We start from the raw sequence: 26,191 nt of genomic DNA, 5'->3' as shown, positions 1-26,191 counted from the left end.
ACAACTGGCCCATAGTAAGAGCTCAAAAAATGTTAAGTCTTATTATCATCATTCATTATTAATAAGTTGATGAAGAGTAGACAGGGTAGGGAGACAAGCCTTTAGAGATCTCTAAAAGGAAGGATGGTAAATGATGAGGGAGATGGGAATGGGCAGGAACCACTGGTGCTGATGAGGCGCCCGGCCCCGAGCTCCCCAGAGAGGTATTGAGTCAATAATTATAGCAGAGTCTGGCCTGAGACTTACCATGGTCACAGCCTGTCGGACCCTGGCCATGGTGGTGAGGAAGGGAGCCATCAGAGCAGTGGCTGTGACCTGAAATAACAGGGGTAAACATAGGCCAAAAAGAAACAGACCTTGCCCACCTGGAAACTATAAAGGAACAAAAAGGAGCAGGTGCACAGCTTGGGCTACAGAGATGAAGTAGATGCAAAATCAAGACATCAACAGCAGAAGCCAATATATGATAATTTGTTTGCCTCCTTGTCCCCATAGGTATTAGTTCATTCTCACGCTGCTGATAAAGACATACCTGAGACTCGGCAATTTACAAAAGAAAGAGGCTTAATGGACTTACACTTCCACATGGCTGGGGAGAGGCCTCAGAATCATGGCAGAAGGCAAGGAGCAGCAAGTCACGTCTTACATGGATGGAAGCAGGCAAAGAGAGAGAGAGCTTGTGCAGGGGAACTCCTCTTTTTAAAACCTAGATCTCATGAGACTTATTCACTATCATGAGAACAGCATGGGAAAGACTTGCCTCCATGATTCAATTACCTCCCACCGGCTCCCTCCCACAACACGTAGGAATTAAAGGTGAGATTTTGGTGGGCACACAGCCAAACCATATCACCTCTTTAATCCTCATTAACAGGTCCCATGTAATCACTAAACCTTGAAGTTTAGCACTGCTGCCCAGGCTGGAGTGCAGTGGCACGATCTCAGCTCACTGCAACCTCCACCTCCCGGGTTCAAGTGATTCTCCTACTTTAGCCTCCTGAGTAGGAGGCTGGAACTACAGGCACATGCCACCATTACTGGCTAATTTTTTTTTGGTAGAGATTTGAATGGAGACACAGCCAAACCATATCACCATACCTCTCTAATCTTCATTAACAGGTCCCATGTAACCACTAAACCTTGAAGTTCAGCACTGCTGTCCAGGCTGGAGTGCAGTGGCGCAATCTCGGCTCACTGCAACCTCTGTGTCCCAGGTTCAAGTGATTCTCCTACCTCAGCCTCCTGAGTGGGAGGCTGGAACTACAGGCACACGCTACCATGACTGGCTAAATTTTTTTTTTTTTTTTGATAGAGATGGGGTTTCACCGTGTTGGCCAGGCTGGTCTCAAACTCCTGGCCTCAACTGATCCGCCTGCCTTAGCATTCTAAAGTTGAATCAACCTTTTTTTTTTTTTTTTTTTTTTTTTTTTTTGAGATGGAGTCTTGCTCTGTCGCCCAGGCTGGAGTGCAGTGGCACAATCTCAGCTCACTGCAACCTCCGCCTCCCAGGTTCAAGCAGTTCTGCTGCCTCAGCCTCCTGAGTAGCTGGGATTACAGGCATGTGCCACCAAGCCTGGCTAATTTTTTGTATTTTTAGTAGAGATGGGGTTTCACCATATTGGCCAGGCTGGTCTTGAACTCCTGACCTTGTGATCTGCCCACCTTGGCTTCCCAAGGTGCTGGAATTACAGGCATGAGCCACCGTGCCTGGCTGAATCAACCTTTTTCACAGCGCAGGTAGGCAGAGAGCCTGAGGGTTCATGGCTCAGTATCTTAGCAATTCAGCATTCTTGCTGCTAGTCCTTCTCTAATTTTGGACACCAAAGTCCCCAGAAACTAGGCTGCTGCATCTTCAACCAGTTCCTTGAAGACAGGCTGCCTCACTGACTTAGATTCCTGGTTTATCACCTTGTTCTATCCAATGATTAGAAATCCTTCCTAGTGTTCTAAACCCGTCAGGGGCTGGCCCGAATCACACAGTAAGTCTGGGAGTAAGGTTTTAAACCCAGTTATATATGACTTCAGGTACTCAACAAATGCCACTGCTTAATCACATAGCAAAGACCCAGCCTCAGTGAAAAAATAAAGTCTCTTTGCATGAGATACCTAGAGGCATTTTATGTATGTATCACTTTAGACCCCAGTGGGCCCAAAATACATTAGGAGAAAGATGAGAAAGAACAAACTGTCATCTTCCTACTGCTGATTCCCACTACTTAGTGAAGAGAGTTTTGGCAGAATCACTCTCAGTAGTACAAATTAGCCCTGGGACTAGGTATTGGCCTTGAGAAGCCAATGGACACCAATGGATGGTGACCTCAGACCAGCACCACGTGACACTAAGGATGGCTCTTCAGTGACTTCATCACCTAACGGTATCTGTCCATGCCTAGCTAGATGCCAAGAAGATTTTCCCACCCAAGAGAAATAGAAACTGATAAATTCCATAGGCTCCACGGGAAAAAAGATGCCTTTTCCTGTCAAGGAGATGAGGTGTGAGACAATGTTTACTGATAACTTCAGGGGTTCCAGATAGGCCCTCTGGTTTGCTTATGCCTATAAGCCGAGTTACTTGGGAGGCTGAGGCAGGGGGCTCAATTTTTTTTTTTTAATTAGCTGGGTGTGGTAGCATCCACCTGTAGTCCCCACTACTCAGAGGCTGAAGTAGGAGAATCACTTGAACCCAGGAGTTCGAGGCTGTAGTGAGCAATGACTGTGTACCACTGCACTCCAGCCTCCAGAGAGATGGTTTATTTTATTTTATTTTATTTTATTTTATTTTATTTTATTTTATTTTATTTCATTTTAGATGGAGGGGATGGGAGTGGAGAGAGAGAAGAGGAAATGAGCAGGATGCAGATAGCTAATTCTGGGGCATGTGAATGAGTGCCTGTGGAACTTTCAGTGGAGAGGTGTGGCAAGGAGAGGGACTAGAGGACTGAGGGCTTGGCTGCATATAGAAATTTACGAGTCACAAAACACAGGGCCTTTGAGAGAAAATAAGTGACTTGGGGAGAATGAACAGGGAGACAAAGGAAATAGTTTAAGGACGAGTCTCTGAGAACGGTCAAAATTTAGGGGAGAGGGAGCCTGGGAAAAAGCCCAAGAAAAGCTTCCACAGAAGAGGGAGGAAAACAAGTTAAGTATGGGAGTCTCACAGATTTCTAGTGGGGAGAGTGAGGAGGAGGAGGAAACTGTCAACCACTGCAACGCTGTAAAGAAGTTAGTGTGATGAGGGTAGATGCATGGCCACTGGACTTGGCAACTACCAAGTCCTCGCAATGGCATGATTTAGGATGGGGCTAAAGGTGAACAAGGGATAAGCCAGAGGCAGTATGGACAGATGATTCCTTCAAAAACCTGTTTCTAAAGGGGAAGAAGAGGGTGGTAGCTACAAGACTGGAGGGAGCCAGGGAGGGAAAAGGTTTTGTTCCTGCTGTTTTTGTTTTAAATGAGAAGTTTAAGCAAGTGCCTGTAAGGCAGAGAGCGTGCACAGGCCCATCTGACGACACAGGACACAGGAGAAGGACTCCTTAAAGACTCAGGAGCAGGCAGGAAGGGATGGGATTCAAACGCTCAGGTCAAGGGTATGAGCTTATGGAGGAGGAAAGCCAGTGCTGTTGAGATAGAAGAAAGGCGGATGCTGGCAAATGTGAAAGCAAGTAGGTAGCGCGAAAAGTTGAGGGGACCTTGCGCCCAATGTCCTGTTTTTATGATGAAGCCTAACCTGGAAGAGGGAGAAGTGAGGGAGGTGACACATGGGGTCGGGCTCCAGGGACGTGGTACATGAGGACTAGAAGAGTTGAAACTGATATTTTAAAATATTCAATTATCCTTATCACTATACATTATTTGTATTGAAACATCGTTATGTACCCCATAAATATGTACAATTAAATGTCCATTTAAGAAAATTAAAAATTAAATTTTAAACGGACATTTTAAAGAAATAATGACCAAGATACTGTATCTGCCCTTAAGGAGCTTATATTCTGCGGGAAAGACCAAATGAAGTAATTCCTACAGTACAGATAAAATAAGTGCTTTAGAAAGTAGGCCCGATACTTGCAACACGAAGACAGCAAACTCAACTTCGGGGCTTTTTCTTTGGAGGAGGTTGGAGAGGTAACTATTTATTTGCCCTGGGTAGAGTATCAGGTTTCATCACAGTGCTAATAGAATAAGAACAAGATGATTTGGGCGGGGAGAAAGCAAATCAAAAGGCCCTGAAAAAAACAAAAACACGAAAAAAAAAACCCTACTTTTCTTTTAGATGCAGAACATATGTTAGGAGAAGGCTTCTGAGATAAATCTTTGTTTTATAAGATTCTTCCATAATGTACAGATAGGAGTTAAGTGATGAAATAAGGGGAGAATTGAAAAGGATGACCAAAAATAGCCCACCAGTGTATATCAGTACAACCTGAATGAAGGCCAACTTGGCGACATCTAGCAAATGATTTTTAAAATAACATATCCATCAAAAGATTGGAAGACAACCTAAATGCCCATTAGCAGCAGGCTAGTTAACTCAGTGTGGTACATCCATATAATGGCTGTTAAAAAGGATGAAGTATCTCTATACATACTGACATGGAAATACCTCCAAATATATTAAGTTACACTAGTAAAATGCAGAATTACATGTACAGTCTGCTACAGTATGTGGGGGAAAACATAATCACATGTTAATTACATATTAATGTAAAGAGTATTTTTGGAAGGACACTTAAGAAACTAGATACAATGACTGCCTCTGGGAAGGAAAACTGATTTTCACTGTATTTCATTTTGTAACTTTTCAAATTTTATACTATATGCATATATATATACCTATTGAAAAGCAAAGTATTTTTAAAATAGTCTCTCATTTTGAAAATATAATTCACTGTAGCTTGAGAGTTTAAAAAAAAAAGTTAAACAGCTATTTATGGACTTTTTCAATGATGGGAAACATTTAATAAGCATTCCTAAAGAGCATGGCATGCTAATTTTACATTTTGGGATCACTTTGATCTTTAAGAACATAAAGAAATATTTTCCTAAAGTACATCACATCATGAGCATATCAGTAAGTCAGAAAATGGTTTAATTTTAAAATTTAGCCAACTAAGTTTTGTGTGTGGGTGTAATTCAAACAAAGCCCTTTTGTTGCATTCCTAACCACAAACAAGGAAGCTTCACTGCGTGGGATGGGTAGGCTGATGAAACTGGAATTCGCAAGTGACATGATGTCCTTCTTAGATGATTTTGCCCTAACACAGAGAGATTTGGGAATGCAAAACAAGTTTCTGAGCAATCTACAGTAAGTTCAGTATTTTAAGCAGCATTCACTCATCACCTATGTGCCTTCGACCTTGTTAAATTATAGTTGGAGCTCTGCAAGGTCACGGATGGCCTAAGAGTTTGTAATTTTTTGGGGGAGGCTCAGATGCAAGAAAAACTGTTAAACAAAGTTAGAGCATCATTCATTCACTCAAAAAATATTTGAGCGCCTACTGAGTGCCAACCACCATTCTAGGCACTTGACGAGTATTTTCTCACTTAGCCTTTATATTATCTTTATGATTCAGGGCTATTAATGAGGAAAGTGAGGTAAATATAGAATAAACAACATGTTCACTATCACAAATGTAGTGAGCAGCACAGCTACCAAAGACAGGCATCTGTCTCCAGAGCCTGTGCTTTTTTTTTTTTTTTTTTTTGAGACAGAGTCTTGCTCTGATGCCCAGGCTGGAGTACAGTGGTGCGATCTTGGCTCACTGCAAGCTCTGCCTCCCGGGTTCACACTGTTGTCCTGCCTCAGCCTCCTGAGTAGCTGGGACTACAGGCGCCCACCACCATGCCTGGCTATTTTTTGGTATTTTTTTTAGTAGAGATGGGGTTTCACCATGTTAGCCAGGATGGTCTCGATCTCCTGACCTCGTGATCCACCTGCCTCGGCCTCCCAAACTGCTGGGATTACAGGCATGAGCCACCGCGCCCGGCCCAGAGCCTGTGCTTTTAGTTTGTAAGTAAGGAGCACTATGCAATGAGGTGGGAGAGGCAGAGGAGCGAGACAGGGAGTAAGCAAGTAAGCAAATAAAACAAGATATTCTCATATAGGTATAAGGGTTCTGAAGGAAATAAAACTGGGTAATGTGAGAGTGTAATGGAAAGTCCCCGTTTAAGTCAGAGACAGCCTCTATGAGCGAGCGACATTCAAACCAAGACCTAAATGATAAGAAATAATTAACCATGCAAAGAGCTGGGAGAAGAATATATAGCTCCAAAGGAAAAATGAATGCAAAATCCTTGAGAGGAAGAATGAGTTTGGGTTTTTAAAGAATACAACAGAGTATAGCCAGAGCCTTGTGAGTGAAGAGCAGATGGTATAAAATTCAGAACATATTGGGTCACCGAGGCTGTAGAGGCATTTTGGATACAAGCACCAGAAGCTCACGTGAATGGGTTCTGAAGTCAGCCAGAAGGCTTAGTAGTACAGTGGGACTTCAGATGACCTTGAAAGATTGGTATGCTTTGCATAAATGGAGAAAGTGACAACTATAAGTTGGAAAATAAAAAATTCTAAGAACTGGTTGATGCTGTTCTTTAACGAACTGTTATGACAGATGTTGCATAGGCTCTTCTGGGTGCAGTGTTATAAAACTCTGCCAGTTACCCACTGGACCTGAGTCAAGTGTATAAGAATACAAAATATATTCAGACTACCAGTACCACAAAAAAAAAGTTACCATATTTCTTAAACCCCTTACTAACCCATCAACCTTTCCATCCATTATTGTTTAGTGCACAATACTATGAGACAAAGTCCATCATAACAAAGTTCTAATCGAATGCCCCCATAGCCCCCAAAAAAGAAACAAAATACCTCAATATATTCTGCAAATTAGGTCGATTAAATTAAAATTTCAAATATTTGAATTGTAGATCTTTATCATATTCTTATTGCACACTGTGCTTAGCTGGGGATACAGCGTTGTTTTTTTTAAATTTATTTTAGGTTCAGGGGTACATGTGCAGGTTTGTTATATAGGCAAGCTTGTGTCATGGGCTGGGGGGTGTTGTATAGATTATTTCATCACCCAGGTACTAAGCCTAGTACCCAATAGTTATTTTTTCTGATCCTCTCCCTCCTCCCAGTCCTTCCCTCAAGTAGGACCCAGTGTGTATTGTTCCCTTCTATATGTCCATGTTTTCTCATCATTTAGCTCCCACTTATGAAAACATGCAGAATTTGGTTTTCTATTCCTGCGTTAGTTTGCTAAGGATAATAGCCTCCAGCTCCATTCATGTTCCTGCAAAAGACATGATCTCATTCTTTTTTATGGCCATATACTATTCCATGGTGTATAGGTAGCATATTTTCTTTATCCAATCGCCATTGATGGCCCTTTAGGATGATTCCATGTCTTTGCTATCGTGAATAGTAAAGCATTGTTTTTAAAGATTCTTTTTACATGCCACTGCTGTTTTTCCCCATTTTTCCTCATCTATTTTTAAAATTATGAAATCTTTTTTTGAGACAGGGTCTCAATCTGTCACCCAAGCTGGAGTGCAGTGGCATGATCATAGCTTACTGCAGCCTTGAACTCTTGGGCTCAAACAATCCTCCCACCTCAGCCTCCTGAGTAGCTAGGACTATAGCATGTACCCCTATGCCTAGCTTATGAAACATTTTAAACATATATAAATGTATCTGGATTAATATAAATAACCATGTATGCATCATCGAAATTTATAAAATTTATAAAGTCTTCATATTTTCCCCATATTTACTTCTGGTATTCCTCCTCCACCATACCCATTTCTCTTGCCCCCACAAGCTAACCACTGTAGTTAATTTCTTAAGTATCTTTCCAGTGTTCTGTTATCCAAATACAGGCAAACATGAACATATAATCTCATTTCACTCCTTTCCCAAAAGAAACTTCATGGTGTGTTCTATCCCTTGCTTTTTGTATTCAACAATACATATTCAGCTGGGCATTGTAGCTCATGCCTGTAGTCCCAGCTACTTGAAAGTCTGAGGTGGTAGATTGCTTGAGCCCAGGAGTTTGTGATCAGCCTGGGCAAAACTGAGACCCCCTTCTCAAATAAAAGCCCCCAAACATATCGAAGATCATTCTCCATCAGTATTTACAGAGCTTCCTCATACCTTTATTTCCTTTCAGCTACCTAGTACTTCACTATATGCATATATCATATTTGTTTAACCAGACCCCTTTTGTAGACACTTTTTCATGTCTAGTCTTTTGCTATTACAAATAATGCTGCAATGAATGATCATGTCCATATAATGTTTTCTATGTATATTGAAATGTCTGCAGAAATTCTTAAAAGTAGAATTGCTGGCTTAAAGGGTAAATGCACTTGTAATTTTGATAATTACTGCTAAATTGACCCCTTTCACATTTTAAAAAGGAAATAAACTTAATATGAACAATTAAAGGTCACCATAGAAATAATTCAGGGGGAGGCTGGGCGTGGTGGCTCAGGCCTGTAATCTCAGCACTTTGGGAGGCTGAGGTGGGTGGATTACGAGGTCAGGAGTTCAAGACCAGCCTAACTAACATGGTGAAACCCCGTCTCTATTAAAAATACAAAAATTGCCGGGTGTGGTGGCGCATGCCTGTAATCCCAGCTACTCAGAAGGCTGAGGCAGGAGAATCGCTTGACCCTGGGAGGCGAGGTTGCGGTAAGCCAAGATTGTGCCACTGCACTCCAGCCTGGGCAACAGAGCGAGACTCTGTCTCAAAAAAAAAAAAAAAAAAGGAAAGAAAAGAAAAAGAAAGAATTCGGAGAGAGATTATATCTTCTTTGGTATAGAATAACAGATGATGCATATTTGAACAACATCCCTTTTTAGGCATTTCCTGTTTATAGGAAAATGACAGGCCCCAAATACTACTGATAAAAACATACAGGAATGGAAAACTGGGACCAGGTCAAACAACACTGAGCTGCACTCATAACATTGTTTCATTCATAGATCCGGATGGTGTTGAGATGTTTATAATATGTTCACAGGAGACAGAAAAGGCCTCACGAAGTTTTAAGAGTTGAAACAAACAAGGATCTTTCAAAACATGAAAAAAGGTGGCCATTGTCCTTCAACACTCCATTAGCAAAGACATTATTTTTGAGAAATCCTTTAGCCCTCCACAGCATCCCTAACCCCTTGTTTCTTTTCTTTTCTTTTTTTTTTTTTTGAGACAGAGTCTTGCTCTGTCGCCCAGGCTAGAGTGCAATGGTACGATCTTGGCTCACTGTAACCTCTCCCTCTCAAGTTCAAGCGATTCTCCTGGCTCAGCCTCCTGAGTAGCTGGGATTACAGGCACATGTCACCATGCCCAGCTAATTTTTGTATTTTTAGTAGAGACGGGGTTTCATCATGTCGGTCAGGCTGGTCTTGAACTCCTGACCTCGTGATCCACCTGCCTTGGCCTCCTAAAGTGCTGGGATTACAGGCCTGAGCCACCACACCCAGCCAACTCCTTGTTTCTATAACTACTTCCAGGCTCCTCAAGGCTATCCTTCAGACCTTTTGGATTCACAAAAAAAAAAAAAACCTAAAAAACACTTTTCCAAGGCTTTTCATAATTGCCTTATTAATATCTGTGTCTTTAAAAAGTGGTTCAGTAGGTAGAAAGGTATGCATTAGGTAATACCATCTCATAGCAACACACAGTCCCTTCTGGAAAGAAAAGATTTTTAAATGTCACATCCTGATAATATGTCCTGGGGACTTTTGGCTTTGACGGCTGAATCACCAGTAAGTGTGAAGTCTGCTAATATGCAGACATAACGCTGTAACGCCAAAACTGGCATAAAAGATACAGCCCCTTTTCTTGTATCCTACTTTACCCCATTCCACCATGTCTGTCCCAATATCCCCTTCACTACTAGTTATCTCCTCCCCATCTTCCATTCTGAAACAGTTTTTAAAGATTAAATTTTATTGATTACTGCATGAAAACACTACTGTAAAAGAGAGGGGCTAGCAATAGGGGTGGGTGTTTTTCATTCAATTGCTGGGGGGTAATAAGTTGAAATGTTCTTTTTCCCAATATTCCCCTCTTTATATCCCCTTTGTCAGCAATGACACACACAGAGAATCAGAATATTCAACTGTCCTTCCTACATGTCAACAGCTACATAAAAATCAAGCAGAATTTGATGCAAACATTGTAATATCTATGATGTGTAATAGCATTCATCTTTGTCTTTTATTAACTTACCAACTCAATTACAAAAGAATAGCACAGCATAAATAGAATAGCACAAATTCTAATTACCAATAAATAATTTCTGTTTCTCAACTCTCATTTGGAACTGGGCATTTTATTTGTTGGAGGAAGGAAGGATGGTTTCTACCAATTTCTCCAGACATCAGAGATTATGATTTTAGAATTTTCTTCCATACCGTTTCTCTGTGCCATAGTATATGTTGCTAAAACTTAGGAGAAATCACTTCCATGGTGGTGTATTATTTTCCACAGATGGGCACATGCAAACACCCCGAAGACTGTCATGGATCTCAGAGAGGCTCAGATAGCTGCAGAGGGCTAGAAATATTGTGTGTGCCCCTGAATTACTATTGCTTTTTAGGGAGAAGATGTCTGGGAGCTTTCCCAGAAGACTCCTGCTGGCAGACAAATGAGGAGCAGCTCAGCAGGGTGCAGAAAAAGGTGTAGAGCTTCTCCCCTCTATCCAGCAGATGGTGAGGCTGAGTGCCAGGAGAAGGCTACCCCTAAGCAGGAAACCTTCCTCCTTAATGAGAAATCCATAAAAGATTGCCCTTTGAGAGTTTAAAGGAGTCCAAATACCAACCAATATATTTCAAAATTAAGCTAATTTTTATACAATGCCAAAGAATAAATTAAATTGCACTTGTCAAAACAAATGAAGAAAGGGTTGTGTTTTTTGCATTTGTGTGTAGGGGGCAGAAGCCTTACCTTTTGGTGGTGATTTATTCTAAACACCACTCCATTAAACAAAAACAAATCCCTCCCAGACCTCTAACACCAAATAAACTGAATTCTCTTTTGGAGTAAGTCTGATGCCTTGTGTTATATTTTTCACTTCTCTATTTCGCCTTGTGTTATATTTTTCACTTCTCTGTTTCACTGTCTTCCTCTTCATTTAAAGGAAAAGGCAACAAGTAAGAAATTAAAGTCAATAAGAAAACAAAGGAAAAGACAGAAGGCATTAATTTTAGTTAAAAATGTTAAACAGTGCTCAAAAGAATCTATATTTTCAAATCATACTGGCAAAGAAACTTCATTGTAATAAAGTTTCCAAATGTTACTGGAACCGAAATAAAAAGAATAGTGAAGGTTTTAAGGCAAAGCAGCTGAAAATGTAAAAGACTTTAACACTTGCTCCAGCTCAATTCCTACCAACCAATATTTCCACAATAAATTTTATAATAGAGGAGAGTTTAACTACCACCGCTCACACAGAAGCTGACACTTGGGGAGAATAAAAGTCAGAAGAACATTCTCTCTTACTCACTTTCAGATGAAAGAATGCCAAATAAAACTGGAAAAACCAGCCCTGTAATATCTATATATAGATGAGCAAATTTTGTAATATAAGCAGTTCATATTGTCTTTTTTATCTTTTACATGGTGTAATAATAAAATGAATGCCTATAATAATAAAATAAATACTCAAGTCAGCTAGAGAGCTAGAACATTACCATGACTGTTGCATCCACCTGTTTTTTTCCATGTCCTATTTTAAGTAAAGGCATCTCTAGAAGCAAGCGCTGGCATTTAGCATAATTCTGGAGGAAAATTTCAAGTCAAGATTATAGATGGATAAAAGTTGAATTTGAATTACAAGAGAACATATAATGAAGTATTTAAATCTTCAATTGTGATGGAGTTAAATAATGTACAATTGGCAATCTCAAGCAATATTTCTTTTCATATATGACTATAATCTCAAAGTTGAATGAAAAGACTATACCTTTTCTTCGAAATTTAGAATATACACATAGGTTCCTTTTGTCTTCTTTTTTTAAAAAAATAGACTTTAAAAAAATTTTTTAGAGCAGTTTTAGGTTCACATCAAAGCTGAGTGGAAGTTACAGAGATTTCCTTTCCCGTACTCCCACCCCACACATGCATGCTGGACACGGCGGAGGAAAGAATCTTTGTGCCTGAGGATATCTGAATAAAAAACCTCCAAAACTGAAAGGCAAGGAGGAAAAAAGACTGAGAAAATTCCAGAACAGAATATCCAAGAACTGAGAGACAACTACAAAAGGTGTAACATACACGTAATGGAAATACCAGAATGAAAAGAAAGAGAGAAAAGAAGAAAAGAAATTCTTGAGACAATAATGACTGAGAATCTCCCCAGATTACTGTCAGACACCAAACCACAGATCCAGGAAGCTCCCAGAACACAAAGCAAGATAAATACCAGAAAAACTACACCTAGGTATGTCAGTTTCAAACTACAGAAAACCAAAGATAAAGCCCAAAAGCCTGAAAGAAGCCAGATGGGAAAAACACGTCACCTATAGGGGAGCAAAGATGAGAATTACATCTGACTTCTCCTCAGAAACCATGCAAGCAAGAAGAGAGTGGAGTAAAAGATCGAAAGTGTTGAAAGGAAAAAAAACAACAAACAAACAAACAAAAAACACCAACATAGATTCTGGATCCTGCGAAATTATTCTTCAAAAGTGATGAAAGAAGTAAAGTCTCTCAGGTAAACAAAAATTGAGGGAATTTGTTGCCAATAGACTTGCCTTGCAAGAAATATTAAAAATTATTTAGAGAAAAGGAAAAATGATATAGATCAGAAACTTAGATCTATGTAAAAAAAAAAAAAAAAAAAGAAGAGCATCAGCGAAGGAATAAGTGAAAGTCAAATAAAATAAAAACTTCCCTTTCTTTATACAAATGTTGGCAATGAGAATAGAGAACTTGGCTACTAGTACATAGGTATATAACCACTCCCATAAGAAACAGCAATGATTACTCTGAAATTCCCCAGGGAAATGAGGAAGCAAAACTATGAAGTACACAGCACAAAGCACTTGTTAATTTGAATGCGATAAAAGGTCAGTCTAGATATATACATCATAAAAAATAGGGCAACTGTATTTATACATAGGAGAATGAAAATTCCCAAACAGAAATATTAATAGTACACCAAATCATGTGAGATATTCAAATAATGAGAATATTCATAACAATTTAGAGAAACTGGTTTAAACTTAACAGGCAGTTGGCTATGTTTCTTTATAAACAGATACAGCACAACATCAAAAAGACAGCTGTTAAAGCCTTGTCAGTGGAGGATCCTGCAATGAAAGATTCTGAATCACATTCTAACACAGTACTGAACTCACCTTGTGGCAAATAGAAACATCCCAGATAGCAACCCTCTGGCCAACTGGATGTCATATTCAGGCGTGGAATAAAAAGCCATTCTGCCCTGCTACTGCTGTTTCTGCTCCCCCCAGCACGGTAAAAGCCTTGCAACAACTACATGTGCCTCCAGTTGGACGGCCTGAACTGCCTTGAACTTGCCCAGCTCAGTGCAAGTGGGAGGGACTCTCCATGCCAGTCCCCTCTGTAAATTGGCCAATTAAAATTCAATTCCTGCTCTGTAAGAGGGAAGAAGAGAAGGTGACCCTTAATGACTCCCTAAGAAGAGCTGGCATCTTGGACAATAGTCTATAGCTTAGAAATGCTGGAATTCTATTTTGTGGGCAAGAGGAGGAGGGAAGCAAGGAAAATCATCTGATGATAGAATGCATCAAACTGAAATCAGGAAGTTTCCTTAAATGATCTTCTCTCCTAAACACATGCCCTCCTCCACATGCAAAAATGCACTGTCTACAAAAGCGCTAATTGCTTTAAGCCTCCCATAGTTAGGGAGTTGACTGAAGCAGTGGTTCTATAACAACATCTCACTGCATCTTCCTAAGGTGTACTGTCATGAAAACACTAAGTCAGCAGCACAGGGACAGAACTCACTGCCAAGGGATAGCACCAGCAGAACTAACCTTGCTGTTCAATTAAGAATGAATTAGAGGAGTCAGATTCTGAGCTTCTATTATCCATTCATCTTGATTTACTTTATGAAGCACATAGCATGGTGATCTGAGATCCCCATATAAGGGTAAATGCTTAATAATTACATCAGACTATTTTTATAATGACTTGCGGGGGAAGGTGAGGAAGGAATGAGAAGTTTATGGAGAAAAGCATTGCCTTGGAAAATCTTCAGTTTCAAGCTAGAACATTTTGTCTCCTTTACCGACTCATTGAGCTACCCTAGCCCAAGTCTTGATAGATTTACAGAGAAGTTTCTGCCAAGATAAGTTAGATCATAAGAATTCCTATTGACAGATAAGAGAGAATGCAGGGATCTAAGCAGGAAAGGAAGGGTGGGATTGGATCTGTGAGAATATTAAGCCCTGGACCACTAAAAGTGTCTCTCTATGTTTAACTTGGTTGTTTCACTGGCTCCTATATATACCTGGGAAATTAGCTTCTGTCTTTTCTTTTTTCTAATAGATAAGTGAGAAGATCCTTCCTGGCTATTTTCTCCACAATGAAGGAGCTATGAATATATATACCTGTTACTCACTAGACTTGAAAATAGCTCATGAGGTGACCCCAGCACTTTCCAATTCCAAAATCAGTATAGGCCTCTGTGACATGTCACAAATTAGAACTGCTCAATGCCCACCACCAACCTCCCACTTCAACATTTGTAAGACTCCTAAAAAGATGATGGCACATCATGGTCTGCTGTCTTATGTGTAAGGACAAGGCATCACTACCTCATCCTTTTCCACATTTCCAGACAGGACTTAGACCAGAGCCAGCTCAAAAGAGCTCTCAATGGCCAAAACTAGATCCATTTGAGCAACAAAATAAATAACAGTAGTACTGAATTATAACCCACAGGATAAAATAAATATGAAAGAGTCCTTACTGACATGAAGGAATAATGAATAAATAAGTAGAGGAGAGAAACAGGCTTTATTTTTTTAAGAAGAATTCTAATTAATAAATGTAGAAAAAATGAAAGAAATAAAGAATCAAATTTAGAACATTACGGTAATAGTTGTCACAGGCAACACTGATAGATGCCAAGATCAGCAAAGAAAGTTTGAGGAGAAACAGGATATTTACATAGCCTGAAAATTATCTTTCCAAGGTTATTTATTAATTACAAAGGGACAAATAGTAACTTTAAAGTGGAAAAACCTGGCCAACTTCACCATAACCAAGTAATCGAGGTTAACCATCACCAGTAATGAAACATATTGACATCATGTAACATCGATATGAGACAGAAGAAAACAACGTAACTTCTGTGGTATTGTCAAAAGCCATAACCTCAATGTAACCAGGAGGACACATCAGACACACCCAAATAGTAAGCATTCTACAAAATAACTGGCTAGAGCTCTTCAAAAGTGTCAAGGTCATAAAAGCCAAGGAAAGACTGAGGAAATGTCACCGATCAGAGGAGACTAAGGGAACACAATGTGGGATCCTAGAACAGAAACAGGACATTCATGGGAAAGAATGGTGAGATCTGAGTAAAGTTTATAGTTTATATAAAGTTAAGTCTGTAGCTAATAGTATTACACCAGGGCTGATTTCTTAGTTTTGATATTTGTACTATGGTTATAAAGAGTGTTAACATTAGAGAAAGCTGGGTGACAGGTATACAGGAAATTTCTGTACTATTTTTACAACTTTTCTGTGAGTCTATAATGATTTCAAAACAAAAAGTAAAAAGCAAAACAAACAGGATGTAGGATCTGAGTATAACTGGATGAGAACGACTCCAATTTCCTAGGTTAGTCCCATGTCAGTAACAGTTGGATTGCAGAGAGACTTCCAGGGGACAGGAAAATTAGGAAGTACACTAACATAGGGCGTACAATTTACAGTCATGTGCCACATAATGACGTTTCAGCCAACAGTGGAGTGCACATTATGACAGTGGTTCCGTAAGATTATAATGGAGCTGAAAAATTCCTGTCACCTAGTGAAGCTGTAGCCATCACGCACGTGGTTTCGATGCTGGTATAAACAAATCTACTCCACTGCTAGTCATCTCAAAGTACAGTACATATAATCATGTACAGTATATAATAGTTTATAATAAATGTGTGTTACTGGCTTATGTATTTACTATATTATACTTTCAATCATTATTTTAGTCTGTATTCCAACTTATTAAAAAAAGAAGCTAACTGTGAAATAGCCTCTGGCAGGTTCTACAGGAGGTGTTCCTGAATAAGGCAGTGTTATCCCAGGAGAGTTCAGCTCCATGCACTGCCCCTGCAGATGTTCCAGAAGGACAAGACATAAAGGTAGAAGCCAGTGGTATTGATGATCCTGCTCTGTCCGGCCTAGGCTAGGGTGTGTGTTTGTGTCTCAGTTTTTAACAAAAATGTTTAAAAAGTAAAAAAAAAAAAAAAAAAAAAAAAAAAAAATTCAAGGATTTTAGGATAAGGAGAGAAAAAAGAAAATATTTGTATAGCTATACAATGTGTCTGTGTTTTAAACTAAGTGTTAATACAAAAGAGTCAAATATTTTTAAAAGTTTATAAAGTTACAGTAAGCTAACATTAATTATTGAAGAAAAAATTTTGAATAAATTTGGCATAGCCTCAGTGTACAGTAAGCAGTGCAGAGTACCGGCTTTCACGTTCACTCACCATCACTCGCTGACTCACCCAGAGCAACTGCCAGTCCTGCAGGCTCCCTTCATGGTGAGTGCCCTATGTAGATATATCCTTTTTATCTTTTATATCGTATTTCTGTCTGTTTAGACATGCAAATCCTTACCATTGTGTGACAATTGCCTACAGAATTCAGTACAGCAACATGCTGTCCAGGTTCATAGTCTAAGAGCTACACCATAGTCTAGGCTATACCATATAGCCCAGGTGTGTAGGTCACACCATCTAGGTTTGTGTAAGCACACTCTAGTATGTTCAGCAACAATAAAATCACCTAATGACACATTGCACAGAATGTATCCCTGTCATTAGGCAATACATGACTGTATTTGTGGAGATATGACATATACGTGTAAAATTCTTAGTGTATGAAGAGTAAAAATTCCAGCCAAGAGCAGGAGTGATGTCTGTAACATCTAGCTCATGACTTTTTACAAAGGAAATTGCTTGTTGCTTATGTTCTCCATACAAACATGGCACCATTGGCCAGCTGTGACCACACTGATGAGAACAACCCCAGCTTGTTATAAAGATGATTTCTTTATGTTTAGAATACTAAGTATATTAAGTAGGTATACATTTGTTTGTTCCACTTAACTTTCAGGGATTGTTTTATAAAATATTTTAATTGTTTCTAGCTCAAACCCAGGTCTATGTGATTCTATTGCTGATATTCTTAACCCCCAGTCAGTTTCTGTGATTCCTGCCTTCCCTGTCCTAATGCCCTACAGATATCCCCAAGTGCCTTCATATCAGAAACTCCGCAGTCACTCTTTAGTTTTTCTCTCCCTTATCCTACTCTCGTCTGCTATTTATTCTGCCTCCCTAGATTTATCTTAAATCTATCTCATCTCTTGTCCCATCACCATCGATTTAGTTCAGGTCTTGATCATTTTCCTTCCAGGCTGGAGCAGAAACTCCCTAACTACTATTTTCTGGCCTTGAGGACTTTGGCACTGACATTATATTAGCCTATCGGGCCCTGTGGACACCTCCTTGTTAAAGAGAAAATTTTGATTCTCTATTTTAAAGATCCTAGGAGGCTAAAGGAAACAGTGATAACCTTGGAGTTTCTGCTTCTTAGGATGTCTCTGGGAGCAGCCTTGCTGGCTGGATCTCTTGAGTCAGAGGTCTTGGCAAATCTCACCCTATTCTTGGCCTGACTCTCAGACACCAGCCATTTGGCCTCCCTAGACCTTCGGTATGTTTAAACTTCTTTTAAATCTTTTTTTTTTTTTTTTCAAATATAATCTAACAAAGAACCTTAAACACCCCAATACAAGTGTTGTTTTATTATATAAAATTAAGAAATTCTTTTATGTATATTTGTGTATTACTGAACATAGTCTAAATATACAAATCTGGATTTGTATAAATCCAAATTATAATGTTTGTTTGAAGCTCTGTCTCTCAGGCTAGAGTGCAGTGACTCAATCATGGCTCACTAGCCTCGACCTCCTGGGTTCAAGTGATCTCCCACCTTAGCCTCCAGAGTACTTGGGACCACAGGTGTGTGCTACTATGCCCAGCTAATTTTTATATTTTTTGTAGAGACAGGGTTTTGCCATTTTGCCCAGGCTGGTCTTGAATCTCTGGGCTTATAGTCATGAGCCACTGAGCCCAGCCTACTTATTTATAATGCAAGTCGATATGTCTATGTGAAAGAACTTCCTAAACTGAAACCAGGATAACTGGTTACTATGATAACATTTGTTGCACTCATGACATAGTAGGCACAGCCCTAGTGCTTGACATGTATCGGCTCTTTCAGTCCTTTCAGCATCCCTAGGAAGCAGATCAGTTATTAAACTTATTTTACAGTTGGAAGTAGAGAGAGCTTCTATAACATGCCTGAGGGTTTATGGTAAGTGACAGAATCTAGGCTTGAATTTTAGGTAGTCTGACACTGCACAAGCCCCATCTTACTCCCCATATTATACTGCCTTTCATGATATCACACAGACTTCTGTGATAATCATGAGAATGATGAGGATAATTATATCCACACAGCATTATACCACCACCTAACATCTATTTTTTGTTCTCTCTGAGTGGGCTTTGTGCTGAGTGCTTTGAATACCGTATCTTGTTGAATCCTATACTTATCCTACGAAGTAGGCACTGTTGTGCTGATGCTGAGGCAATAGTGTAGTGGCTGCATTTGAATCCACTGCCTCCTAGCTGAATGCTATTCTATAAGTGCAAACTTCACAGGGCTGGTGTGAGAATTTAATGAGATAGCCCATGTGAAGCCAGGACACCTAGCACATGGGAAGCACTCAGGTTCATTCACTCTCAAAATCTGACCCACATCTTTGTTAGGCTTACATTGGAATCTTGGGACATTCCTCCGAGAAGTTTTAAATGTAGATCAGTTCAAAGATGAATTAGTCTTGCTGTACAAGTTGGCACACTGATCATTTCTAAAGTGTAAAACATCAGCGTATCACTTTTAATGTTTTAAATTGTAGTTTTAAAAATAATTATAAATGTATTTTTGAAGTGATATTTGAATCAAACTATTCTGGGGACCCTGGGATGACCTCCCAGGAACTTTACAGTTCTTTAGAACCTTGTGCGTAAACTACCATTAATAAGATCAGTATCCTTCTAAACTCTGAGCTTCTATCTCGCCTCCTTGTTCTGCCTCTTACCTCTGTCTCTCAACAGCCTGTACCCTGACCATCCTTGCCCCCAGCTGCTCTCCCAGCAGCTGAGTGGCTTTTCGGACCGAGTTCTTTTTCTGAAATGCCAGCACTGACCTCCGTGCCTCTTACCTGTGCTTCAGCCGAAGTTTAACCCCTCCTGACCACGCTGCTTTCCTGTGCTGGGGGCCAGAGGAGAGGTGTTCTGGGCTGATGAAGTTAGGGGCACTAGTATCTGCATGGCCTGGGTCTGCACACACATCTCTGTCAAAAATAGGAAAATAAGAAGCTGAGCATGATGGTGGTGTTCATGGACAAGAGCACAAATGAATCTTGAAAACCAAAACAGCACATGAAAATGAACCCTTGGAGCCAGAGCAAAGCAGCACAGCTAAGTGCAGGGTTCTAAGCCTGCACCTAACAAAGTTCTCTGCCCTATGAAGGCGAATCCCCTACTGAGTGTCGAATCTTCCTTTTTTATCTATGTTCCTGTGAAGCAATAAAGCATATTTCCCAATCTCAGAAAACTCAGATTTTCTAAGCAAAAAGGCAGAAAGTTATATTAACTGTTATAAAGACAAACTCCCCCGTAATTTGGTTTCGGTAATAAGGGAAAAACTGGATTCACTGAAGAAAATTGTCAAATGAGGTGGTTTGAAACCAAGCCTCTGCCACCTCGCTTCTCAAGTTCACTTTAAGGAGCGGGATCTCCAAGTGTAACAGGCCTTGCTCTGTTCAGTGGGTGGCAGCTCAGAAGCACATGCCAACTCTTGAGCTTGAGCTATTTCAGATTGTTTAGATTCCACTGCACTGGGAGGCAAGCCTTTTGTGTGTCCATTTAGATCCACCCTCCCACCCCCAGCCCCTAACACATTCCCATAACTCTCTTCCTCCATACTCCCAGGGAGTCAGAGAAAAATTTTAAGCCCTACATGGCCAATGTGTTCCGCCATGGGAACAGACACATTTCTTCTCCTTAGGACAGTGACAGGTCATGCATTTCTAAGCATCCTGACTGTACTCTTGATGTCTCATCACACTGTCCCCTGCATCAGGCTTTGAAGTTTTGTCATCATCTCTGTTTGTGGGGAACCAGTGGTTTACTTTCAATTTCTGTCTGCAAGGATTTTTCTAAGCCTCTGAGATCCGACTGGTGGGCCCATAAACAGGAATCTGGAGAAGGTACAAATGAGGCCGTGCCTCCTCTGCACAGGCCCTGGCTGAGAGGGGATGGGATTACTGAACAGCTGTTAAGAATAAGCCCCGTCCATCTGGCCTTCTATTTCCTGGAACACAGAACACAAGTGAAAGAGCTTTCTTTCCTAAATCCTAAGGCAAATGAAAGGATTTCTTTTTATTCTGCAGCATGGGGGAGATGGCCAGGAGGCCAACAGGGAGTTTCCATTTCTAAGCTCAAGTTTTCACGTTTACCTTCGTTATATCTAAGCACCACCACCTCCTTCTGTACATTACTTTTCTCACCGAATTTAGGATTCTTGGCTTTGGATATATTCGATACAGTGCTAGACTTGAAGTTTGAAAACTGGCTGAGGTTAAGTCAATAATGAACTGAATACATTGGTCAAGTAAATTCTGAGTCTCAGGCTCGTCATCCATTGTAAAGTGAAACCAAGAGGCAGTGTACCACGGTTAGGAGCATGGCTCTGGAGTCTGCGTCCTGGCTCTACCCACTGAGCAGCTCTGTGACTCTGTCTTCTCTGTGCCTGTTCTGTCATCTATATAATGCATGCATAGGAACAATCAGTGACTAGAAAGTAGATTGAAAGATACCTCACCATCCAATACCTGACAGTAAAGATTACATGAGTGTAAACAGCACCCTCCAAGACCACCCACTGGTACAACCAGCAGAGGGACTTTTCCATTCCAGGACCCATTTAGACCCTAACTTTGTTTGCTGGGGGAAAACAATCAAGACCAGGCCTGAGCTTTCATAAAACCTTTGTAGTATTTAATAACTTCCTCATTTTTTGACTCCATCTTTTTTTTTTTTTTTTTTTTTGCACAATGTCTTGGGCACCAGAGACTGAGCTCTTTTCTCTTTCCTTTCCACTTCTCCTTCCTGGGAGATGCCTAGAGACAGAAGTCTAGAAGTGGTGGCTGTCACAGTGAAGGGCTGGCAGGAAGAGCAGGCAGACCAGAAAGAGAAGGAAGCATGAGGAACATAAAATCATTCCATCGATTTAAGCATTTTCAATGCATGATTCCTTTCTACCCTAGAAAAGCAGAGACCAGTACCCCAGCACTGCCCCCAAAACCATGTTGTCCTACTACTTGTCACCTCTAAAGGACCAGTGGAAATTAGCAATTGGGTGTGAGAATCCTGAAACCCATTTTGATTGTTGTTAATCCCAACCCCCAGGCTAATCTTTGCCCCTCCTAATCTTCTGCCCTCCTGCCCTGGATGGGTTGGCTCTGGATGCCAGAAAAAGCCTGGGCACCTGGGTGAGCTGTCTGGATGCACCACACAAACTAGAAATCAGGTTGGAGAGAGTAAGTGCTAGAATCACCAGCACACCAAGCACACCTTTCCTCCCTTCAACTCTTTCTGGAATAATTTGGGCAACAAACACACATTTTAAAAATTCATATATTCAGGCCAGGCGTGGTAGCTCATGCCTGTAATCCCAGCACTTTGGGAGGCCGAGGTAGGTGGATCACGAGGTCAGGAGATTGAGACCATCCTGGCTAACATGGTGACACCCCATCTCTACTAAAAATACAAAAAATTAGTCGGGCGTGGTGGCATGCACCTGTGGTCCCAGCTACTCAGGAGGCTGAGGCAGGAGAATGGCGTGAACCCAGGAGGTAGAGCTTCCAGTGAGCCAGATTGCGCCACTGCACTCCAGCCTGGGAGACAGAGCGAGAGTCCGTCTCAACAACAACAACAACAAAATTCATGTATTCAAAAAACAAAACAAAACAAAACAAAAAACCCATAGTGAACCTAGGTAGAAAATAGTCCTGGCATGAGTGTTGGGAAGCCTGTCATCCCAGAAACCAGGGCCCTGGAATTGTTCCTTTGCCCTTCCTTCCTTCTGCCTTACCTGTACATTGTACACCTTACTTGTACATTGAACTCCTGCTGTCTCTAGAATGCACATTTTCTTACCCACCTCAGGTTACTACATTAACAGCCTCAAAACAGACTGCCATAGACAAAGTCTGCAATGTGCTCTGACCTCATCAGGCAATGGTGCCCCACTGGTGCTCCAATGGTCATACATGACTCAGGCAGATTATTCCAAGTGTTTCTTTAAAATAAAAAATTTTAAAAAATGTGCTTTCCCATGTGCCAGATATTCCCATAACTTTTTTTTTATGAAGGAAAGAATGAATGAGGGTTTAAGTCCCATTTTACAGATTGACAACCTGAGATACAGAGAAGTTATGTAAATTTGCTCAAACCACACACGGAATCATGTTCCTTTGGGACTGTCAACCACTCAGTCTCCTTCCTTTCAGTTTAGCAGGTTTTAAAAATGTTCAATTTATGCCACAAATTGTGTAGGCTTTAGAATTACTAACCCAGATTTGGTAGGGCATGGTGATGGTAGAATCATTAACTAAACATATTACCAAATGAGGTCATTTTTACTTAAAAGATACTAAAAGGTACAATGTCTCACTTAAAGATAACCAACGATACATTGTAGAAGCCTGGAAATCAATGAATCCAGTTCAAGTGAAAGATACTGGGACAAACTATATGCTCTCCAGGCCTATGGGGCTACTTCCAGGTCCCTAAAGGTACCATCCTCTCCTGGCTTATCCACACTCATCCTTCAGGTTTCAATTTCGACATCATTTCCTCTACCCAGAGGAACTGTGGAAGTCGGGCTGAGGTGGCCCCTTGTGTGCTAGCAGTACAGCACACTGGCTATCGATGTGCACCTCAAAATGCAATTCACACTGGCTGCTAGTTGCCAGCTTGCTGGTCTCTCTCTTCCACAGGTCAACAAAGATAAACCGGCTCAGCTTAGTGTCCAGCACAGAGAGTTGCTCAACAAATATTTGTTGAATGACTAAAGTACAGATGACCCTTGAACAACAGGAGTTTGAACTACATGGGTCCTCTTATATGCAGATTTTTTTTTCAAACAACTGTATCCACCTCTCCCATCTTCCCTTCCACCTCTTCTTCCATCTCTGCCACCCAAGACAACAAGACCAACCCATCCTCTTACTCCTCCTCAGCCTACTCAACATGAAGACAGTGAGAATGAAGACCTTTGTGATGATCCATTTTTGATTAATGAATAAATGTATTTTCTCTTCCTTATGATTTTCTTAGTATAATAACATTCTTTTCGGCTGGGCACAGTGGCTCATGCTGTAATCCCAGCACTTTGGGAGGCCAAGGCAGGTGGATCACGAGTTCAAGAGATCGAGACCAGCCTGGTCAACATGGTGAAACCCCATCTCTACTAAAGATACAAAAATTAGCTGGGTGTGGTGGTACATGCCTGTAATCCCAGCTACTTGGGAGGCTAAGGTAGGAGAATCACTTGAACCTGGGAGGCGGAGGTTGCAGTGAGCTGAGATGGCGCTATTGCACTCCAGCCTGGCAACAGAGGGAGACTCCATCTCAAAAATAAACTACAAAAAACAAAACAAAACAAAAAATTCTTTTCTCTAGCATACTTTGTTGAAAGAATATAGTACATAATGCATATGACATACAAAATATGTTAATCAACACACAAAATATGTTAATCAACTGTAAGGCTTCCAGTCAACAGTAGGCTATTGGTAGTTAGGTTTTAGGGTAGTCAAGAGTTGTAAATGGATTTTTTACTCTAGGGGGTCAGCATCCCCAACCCCCGTGTTGTTCAAGGGTCAACTGTACTGCTAAATGTGCCACAGATCTGCAGCCTTTCTTCCCTCCTATCTCCTTTTAACTCACAAGTTAACTTGTTGGCAAAACTAACAAGACATTTCTTGGAGTTGTTTTATGTTTATGTTTCTTGCTGTTCTCCAGTATCTGTATCTCAATATTATGAGTGATGAGCTAGGAATCAAAGCTGACCTGAGAAAGTTTAGCAGAGGCTAAAAAAACTATACTGCAGTATGATCTTTCTTCTTCCAGACAGTTAAACAAGAAAGCCAGGCCAGCCACCCACATATTTCTTCTACTTCCCATGATGAGGACATTCATATTTGCTCCGCCTGCCACCCAGTATTCATAACTCCAGAATATATACTGACTGCTTTCTTATTTGCTTTTTGTTTCATTTCATTTTTGAGACAGGGTCTTGCTCTGTCACCCAGGCTGGAGTGCAGTGGCACAATCTTGGCTCGACCTCCCAGGCTCAAGTGATCCTCCCACCTCAGCCTCCCAAGTATCTGGGATCACAGGCATGCACCACCATGTCAGGCTGATTTTTAATGGTTGTTTTGTTTTGTTTTGTTTTGTTTTTTTGGTAGAGACAGAGTCTCACTACATTGCCTGAGCTGGTCTTAAACTCCTGAGGTCAAGTGATCCACCCACCTTGGCCTCCCAAAGTGTTGGGATTACAGGCATGAGTCACCATGCCCAACCTATTTGGTATTTTAATAGTACCCATTAACTGCTTTCTGAACTGAGTTTCAGCCAATACAAGAAGAAAGGATTCCAGATCATTCAGTTCCTTAGGGCTCTCTTGAACACTGTACTAATTAGGGAAGGCTGGGGAAACTGGAGTAAAAGACAAGGAACTGAGCCAGCAGTCATGGTCTCTCCAGGTCCCTTTGCTTCCTGGTTTCTATTGAGTTTGCATTTTTCTATTTTATCCTTAAAGGGGAGGGTGAGATGGAGGAATCATGTCTCCTTGGCACGGGCTGTTACAACCTTAGGGAAGTGCTTGGTTTTGTCTGTTAGAATCAGCCATTTCCTCCTTTTTTGTTATGTTCCATCCAGGAGGGAATGCTTCCTCACTGGCCACCCACTTCCACTTCTGTCTCCTCCAATCCAGTGTCTACCCAGCAGCCAGTACCACCTTTCAAAAAGTGTAAATGGATGATGTCATTCCCTGATGAAATCCTGTAGCTTCCCTATGCATTTTGGATAAAATCCAGGTTCCCCTACTTGGCCTGCGAGGTCTCAGGTGACGTGGCTCCTGCCCCTCCTTCAACCCTTCCCCTTACTGCATCCTGACCTCACTGGCCTTCCTTAGGTTCCCCAAACTTGCCAAGCTCTTTGCTTTTTGCACATGCTGTTCTCTAAGCCTGGAATATTCTTCCCAATTCATTACTTGGCTGACCACTCCTTAGTTTCTGCTCCCAACTGGAATATCACCTCCTCAGAGACTGCCTTATCTAATGCAAATACTCTTTCCTGGCACCCGATCTTTCCCTTTACTGCACTTATAACCACATGAAATTGTTCACTTGTGCATTGTCTGCTTCATCGTTAAGACATAAGCTCAGCCAGGTCAGGGTCCACCTCTGGCTTTTCTTCAGCCTTGTTTTTTGACACTTCTACACACCCAAGGCCTAGCACAGTGAGTGGCTCATGGTAGGCACACAATGCATATTTGCTGAATGAATCATAGGAAACTGTAAAGGAAATAATTGTAATGCATCTGAAACAAAGTTCTATGTCATTAAATCCTTAAGGGCATTAAACTGTTCATAATATCCATTTTGGGAAATGTGGGATCTTCTTTTCTTCCAGTTACTTTCTAGATCAGTCTCTGAGTTGATTTCTTCCTGAAAATAGAATCTGGCCCTAACTTTTGATCCTTCTCATTAGTGGCAGGCTTTCTTGGGGCAGACAAGAAAAGTTGGGAGTTGGGAGACTGTGGCC

General features: G+C 40.9%; 1 protein-coding gene across 10 annotated transcripts in view; it reads right to left on the bottom strand.

The window, feature by feature from the left end:
* The window catches only part of LOC105477254 (shroom family member 3), a 356,760-nt gene that overhangs the window by 57,689 nt on the left and 272,880 nt on the right, over window positions 1-26,191 (bottom strand). For 8 of the 10 annotated variants that reach the window (XR_011621253.1, XM_071093527.1, XM_071093529.1 and 5 more), the window contains one exon: window positions 19,516-19,647. Coding sequence is in view for 3 of the 10 variants with exons in the window: in XM_071093527.1 (XP_070949628.1) it covers window positions 19,516-19,647 (132 nt within the window). In the remaining 7 variants the exon portion in view is untranslated. Of the gene's footprint in view, window positions 1-246; window positions 316-13,372; window positions 14,887-19,515; window positions 19,648-26,191 lie in introns of those variants that run through there. The other 2 variants (XM_011733666.3, XM_011733671.3) reach the window with 2 other exon arrangements.

The sequence above is a fragment of the Macaca nemestrina genome, chromosome 3 (genome assembly GCF_043159975.1).
Source record: "Macaca nemestrina isolate mMacNem1 chromosome 3, mMacNem.hap1, whole genome shotgun sequence".
Lineage (NCBI taxonomy): Eukaryota > Metazoa > Chordata > Mammalia > Primates > Cercopithecidae > Macaca > Macaca nemestrina.
This window is presented reverse-complemented; position numbering and strand designations above follow the sequence as displayed.